Source organism: Oryza brachyantha, chromosome 4 (assembly GCF_000231095.2).
Source record: "Oryza brachyantha chromosome 4, ObraRS2, whole genome shotgun sequence".
Classification (NCBI taxonomy): domain Eukaryota; kingdom Viridiplantae; phylum Streptophyta; class Magnoliopsida; order Poales; family Poaceae; genus Oryza; species Oryza brachyantha.
Genome location: NC_023166.2, coordinates 10,808,761 through 10,815,667, shown reverse-complemented (window position 1 = coordinate 10,815,667; position 6,907 = coordinate 10,808,761). Strand labels below are relative to the sequence as shown.

At 39.3% G+C, this 6,907-nt stretch overlaps 1 protein-coding gene across 1 annotated transcript; it reads left to right on the top strand.

Annotated features, from left to right (window-relative positions):
• Window positions 1-1,499: 1,499 nt before the first annotated feature.
• On the top strand, window positions 1,500-6,450 carry LOC102721640 (BTB/POZ and MATH domain-containing protein 2-like). Its single transcript, XM_006653352.2, has 2 exons — window positions 1,500-1,551; window positions 5,279-6,450. The coding sequence occupies exon 2, from the start codon at window positions 5,317-5,319 to the stop codon at window positions 6,448-6,450; it is 1,134 nt and encodes a 377-aa protein (XP_006653415.1). The 5' UTR covers window positions 1,500-1,551; window positions 5,279-5,316.
• Window positions 6,451-6,907: the final 457 nt, after the last annotated feature.

Below are 6,907 nucleotides of genomic sequence, written 5' to 3'. Positions count from 1 at the left end.
TATAGGCGGTAGCGTGCAAGAAAACTGGCGAATTTAGATGTTCTCTTTTTGCAACGAATTAATTAACTAAGGGGTGTTTAGATGGTAAAAACTTTTGGCAAAAATATCACATCGAATGTTTGACCAGATGTTAGAAAGAGTTTTTGGACACGAATGAAAAAACGAATTTCACGGCTCAGCTCGCTTGGAAACCGCGAGACGAATCTTTTGAGCCTAATTATGCCATCATTAGCACATATTGGTTACTGTAGCACTTATGGTTAATCATGGACTAATTAGTCTCAAAAAATTCGTCTCGCGATTTCTACAATAACTATGCAACTGTTATTTTGATTCATCTATGTTTAATGTTTCATTTTGATGTTCAAAGATTTGATGTGATATTTTTGGAACTAAAAAGCCTTCAGCGAAAAGTGATCACTTTTTTTCAGGGCCATTATAAGTACGACCATTTTTTATAAGATATTTAAACGATAAAACATTTCTGTTTTAATTGTGCCTTCTGACCATGAGCGCGGTTACGTTCCTCCTCTGTCGTCCGTCGTTACATTTGAACGTACCAACACCTAAAGAATAAATCATATGCGTATTTTTTTTCTTTTCGATGCGAAAAAAACGTAGACACCAACAAACACACGCACACCACGTTTATACTAACGTGAGGATATGATTTAATAAAAGGGACCTGTAAATGCACATGAGAGCATTAATTAATGAACTGTTTAGATGGCATCCACAATTTTGAAGAAAAAACTCATTTGCTTTTCGTGCTTTGCCTTAATATTTTTGGCAAACGTAATTTACTGTAAAATCTTAGCAAAGTGTGGCACACTATATACTCCGTGATAAGTTGCAGCAAAGAAACATGTCTATGATGATGGACCCATTGGGTACAAAAGTTCGCACGGTACAGTTATGGCATGAAGTAATTATTTGTTTCAGTTGGTTAAATAATTTAAATTTACCTATTAATTATAGGTGCGAAAGTTTGACAGTGGACCAAAGGATCACACAGGACTCGAACTCTGATGAGTCTGATTATTTGACTTATTCAAGAAAAAAAAGTCAAACAGTATATTTGCAAATGAAACAGAACCAGGCCTAGGGCAGCTATGGCTGGAGCCCTATGCCTAGGTTCATAATCCCTTTAAAATTATTTAAATTATCCTATAAATTTTAAAAATAGTTAACAATATATTAGCTTACCTACTTTTTTTGGTTCCGCCCCCATATGTATGTTCTCATCGATATAAAAGTCTAAGACGACTGAAAAATAAATTATGATAAAAAAACATTAATATCAACTTTAAATTTAAAATTAAAAATTTAAACTTCGGCTTATAAATAAAAGCAAAAGCGAAAAGATTAGGGTATAAAAACCATACCCGGCATCTCCATCGTCTAGGTGGATCCCACTCCTCACATTATCAAGGCATCTCTATAATCGTGTATAAATATGTATAGCTAGCTACCCGCTACCGTAGACATATCATTGCAATCTTGTCGAGATAATCTTCCCATCAGTTCTATAAGTTCATTTGATTGATCTAGGTGAGTTGATTACTTGATTATTTATTCATACTATTTCAATTTGCTGGATGTGATTTTATCGCGGTTATCCATCGTACTTTTCTCCATACAAACTGGGTTTGGTATAGCAAGGGCCTCACATTGTTAGGTACCCTTTATTTTCAACAATGTATTTGATGAAGTTTTTCTTTAGAATCTGTTACATTATGTTTTGCGAATACTCTTTGTGTTCAAAACAAAAACTCCCAGTACGTAGAATCACCGCACGAACACATCTCTAAATTGAGAAATTGAGGTCTCGGAATAGATTTCAAGTGAGGAACCTCAACGTAATGGTAGGACGAAGTTTGTTTTATTCTTGAGAAAAGCAAACTTTACAATAGATCCAACAAAAAAAATTGACAGCTCTCTTAGTATATCTTAGGTATCGTAAAATTTTTCATTTAATTTATGGTTTACCATGCTAGCATGCCGGGTTTCACTTATGTTTCATAAGCCAAAATCATGTGCCAGCGATATCATGATTATTGGTGATAATCGCAGAAAACCGCATGAATTTGAATTCAAAATTTTGAATAAAATCATCGTGTTTTGGGGGTCAAACCGTGCAATAGGGAGAGATTGTCGCACAGTAGGTAGTGATTATCGCCTTGGTTTTGGTGAAAACGATAATCGAAGTATCTAGGAAGATTATTGTAATGATTTTTACGATATCGATAATCACGGTTTTTGTGTGAAATTGCACGATATGTCGTGATTATCACGATATATCACCATAAATTGTTATCGTGTCCTGACGATATTACTGATTATTGCGATTATTATGGCGATAATTGTGATATTGCAAACCCTTGTAGCATGTTGTTATGAGAATTAAGGATAATTTTGTTTCTCGTTCATCAGCCTTAATTTATATAGTTTCACTTTTAATCCTCGAGCCTAAATTGGGTAAACCCCATGCTCCCCGTGACGCCTCATTTGACATTGGAATATCCTTCTTAAATAGGTTTTGACCGACGTGAGCTTGATCTCCCGGTTGGATTGAAGTGATGATTAGGCCTAATTGTCGTACAAACTAGATTCCCTCGTATTCTCCATGGTTGGCAAAGTCACCATCGGGGCCAGGGATCCGCCAAGCACCCACCCCCACGGGGCCGGGGATGGGAAATCTTTTTCCCCATGAGCCCTGAAATGCCATCGTTATTTCTGTTTTTAAGCCTAAGGGCATCTTTAATGGAGAGTGCTTAAACAGATGTTTATAAAAGAGAAAATGTTAAGCACCTTGCATAAAAGCTTGGTGTTGCGACGCAAGGGAACAAGCTGGATGCTTGATAGAGTATGTGTTCGTGCTTATTTTTCAGGACGTGCAAGTAGTTGTACTGCTCAAGCATCGATGCTAGCGAAAGCAGCAGCTTCCTTGTATGAGCGCCGTACCATTACAATATAAAAAAACGGTTTTTTCTCTTAAGCATCCATCTAAGCATCGCGTCGTGGATGCCTGTACTTCTATCGTGATGTTATCGTATTTCTATCACGACGTTACTGTAATTATGCAACGCACATGTTACTGCACGTATATCGTGGTGTTACTGGACTTCTATTATGACGTTACTGCAATTGTGCAGTAACAATATGCATATTTTATAGCAACATAACGTTATTACTATATAGAGGAAGCATCATTACTATATAGAGGGCGCATCGTTACTGTACTTATAGATATTTTTTAAGATTTTGAACTTTAAACAACTTTATCTCTCACTCATATATTATTTTTTAAGAAATTTTGTATCATGATGTTTGAAAAAAATTGTTTTAAAAAAGTAGATTTCTCATGAGTATGTTTCGACGTTGTTACTGCAAATTAGTTGTCGTGTTACTGTATTTTTATCTTTGTGTTACTACAGAATTTCTGTGAGACGAGAGGTTGACTTAAATAGATATGAGGGGAATCCCATAAGGGGTTGGCCCACTGGAAAAACTTTTTGACTAATCTTTAATTGAGATAGAGATGACTTTTAGGCCTTGAAAAGATGGGTGGGTGGTGGGATGGGTCTTGGGAGACCTTGAAAGTGAGGGGGTGTAGAATAGCTTATACTAAGAGGGTACACATATTAGTCTTGCTATATATACACACACGATACCATCAAATATAACATTTTTAAAACCTTTTTACATCTCTAGCTAAAACGGTTTTGATAAGAGCTTTGGTTTAATCTAGTCCATTAATTAATTATGTTTTAATTCTAATTGAAAAGTTATCCACCATTTAAGTTATGACAATGAACGGGAAAGAGACAACACATTTATTGTCTTTCTAAATTTAACGGTGGTGCTAAAATTTTGGAGGTGGGGATGGGGGGTGGGGTAGCCGGAGGGGGAGTGGGGGGTTGCTATTTTGGCAACTAGAGACCGTGAGATTGATGAAAATTTGTAATTTCTAATATATATATATATATATATATATATATGACTCTAATATCCTGGTAGTTGCAAATTCAATATTAAAAAACATATATGCGATGTTGATATTCCGCAAACATTTAAAATTTGATCAGCAGATTTTGAAGTGGTAATTTAAATAGGGCTCAAATAAAATGTGACAAAAATTTCCATAAAGGTAATTTTTGTGTGGCGTAATTCGAATTTATAAAATTATAAAACATAATGTGGAACTTATTTTAGTAATTACTACATAGCACGTTATTACCAAGATACTTTTAATTAATGACATATGCAACAAATATTTTGTATTCCCTTATACGATGGTCTTAAGAATTAGAGTAATACAAGCACCGGCCATTGGATGAATACCTAACGGATGGTCCAAAACAAAGCTAGAGTACCATAAAAAGACCTTAACGAAAAAAACAAATATCAAAAGTAAACTTGGTATCTTTAGATACTATAGGCATCAAAATTTTACACTAAAATTTAATATCTCTATATGCTTTGTCATAAATTGTAAAAAATTTAATCAGATGCATGTTCCAATGTATTGTTGCTCCGATCAAATGCTTTGCCGCTTGACCCATTGCCACATATAGGTCAAAAGACTCAAAATTACAAACATACTACGGCCGTTTCAAAATATAATTATTGCTAGGTTATTTTATGTAGATAAAGGAGATGTCAAATGATTTTCTTTTAGTCACTTCAGTGGTTAATTTTGAAATTTTAAATTTATTAGATTTTTTTAAGCATCTGATTGACTCTGTAATAATTGGAATGATTGAAATCATGTAAAATCAATACAGAAATACTTATATTATGATACAAAATTTAAATCCTAAAAATACTTATATTTTGAGACAAATGGAGTAATGGATGGCTTTTATCAGGTTTTTAAAAGTAGCTAGATAGAAGAAATTCTACTGTACTTAATAAAATAGTTAGATATATTAAATTTTTAGTGTAAAATTTTAGTTTCTAATGTACTTATTTATATTTTTTTCAAAAATGTGTGACTTCATGATATAATCTCAAGGATACTGAAAAATGCTCGCTAGCAGATAGACAACCGCGCGAAAGAAAAGGAGGAAATTAGATCTTGCAAAAGAGTTGAGTGGCAAATATTAATTAAACCATGTCTGAGTTGGGGTGACAACAAATAATCGATGGTATGGTAAAAATCAACAGGCAAAAGTAATCGGAAGTTACGAACTGATGGTCGCGTTCAGCTATCTTCTAACACTAACACTAACGACCACTAATGTCAAAGATTCCACTGTAATCTGAAATTCCGCAGCTGGGATACGGTACCATCGCCCGTTAATTCCAAAAGCCATGCCGACGGCCAGCGGCAAGCTGCTGCGGTCCGCCTCGGCCATTGTGGGAAGCACGGAGAGCGGACAGCACCTGCTCGAGATCAGCGGCTACTCCGTCGTCAAGGACGCCGTCGCCACCGGCAGCTGCGTCCAGTCTCGGCATTTCCACGTCGGCGGCCATGACTGGTACATCCTCTACTACCCCAACGGCTTCAACTCGGTCGTCTCCGATTGCATATCCATCTACCTCGCCTATGGAGGCAACCCTTCCTACCAAGGCTACTACTACTATCACAGCGGCCCAGCCGTGAGAGCTGAGCTCACTCTGAGCTTGCTCGACCAGGCCGGCGAGCCGGCGGCGTCCTACACCTACCGGCATGGGGTGCAAGCTTTCCATGGCCACGGCAGCCAGCAGGGGTCGCCGCGTTTCGTCCAGAAGGCCGTGCTGGAGAGATCGGAGTACCTCCGGGACAACCGCTTCACGGTCAGGTGCGACGTCACGGTCGTCAAGAATCCGGAGGCGAAGGATGTCGTCGCCGGCGGCAGGGTGACCCCGCCGCCACCGTCGGACCTGGCCCAGCACCTCGGCGGCCTCCTCGCCACCGGCGTCGCCGCCGACGTGGCGTTCGAGGTCGACGGCAGGGCGTTCATGGCGCACAGGAACGTGCTCGCGGTACGGTCCCCGGTCTTCCACGCAGAGCTCTTCGCCGCAGCGGACGAGGACCATGCCGCAGCTGGCGCCGGCGCCGGTGCCGGTGTCACTGTACGCATCATCGACGACATGGAGGCACAAGACTTCGAGGCGCTGCTCCACTTCGTCTACACCGACTCGTTGCCGGAGAAGATGGAAGGAGGGGACATGGCGGCGATGCTCCCGGACCTGGTCGCGGCGGCGAGGAGGTACAAGATGGAGAGGCTGAGGCTGGTATGCGAGGACAAGCTATGCGAGCACGTCAACGTGAGAACCGTGGCGGCCATGCTGGCGTTCGCCGGGGAGCACCACTGCCACGAGCTTGAGAAGAAGTGCTTGCAGCTCCTCGACGATCCGGCAAACCTGAGGAAAATCGTGGAGACGGATGGGCTCGAGCATCTGACAAGAAGCTACCCTCTTGTCCTGAGGGATCTAATTGCCAAGTTCGCTACAAAACCGTAGCTTTTTTTTTATGTGTGTTTGGTGGTAATATTATACCTGTCAGCAATTAAGTTGTCTAAAATGTTATGTGTATGAGTTAAATTTGTTGCGGTTTTAAAATTTGTTGCATGTATGCTTTGTCTAAAATAAAGCATGATTGCCCGGGTGTACCAGGAAAATGTATCTCGGCTAAACTCGCCCTTACAGCCTCACACGCACTCCAGCCCACACATTTGTGCATCCTGACGCTGTCGGAAATGACCAACCTACTCAAACGAAAGAGAACATACTCCTTCCGGTTTAAAAATGTTTATTTTTCACTTATTTTATCTATACCGATAAAAACAAAAAGACTAGAATCTCCCCTAATTTATCAAATATCATCAGCTCAAGTGCTATGAAGTCATCAATGAAACGATCATTTCCAATGTGCAGTTTCTTTTTCTTTTTTTTATTTCTTAGGCAAACTTGTATTTGA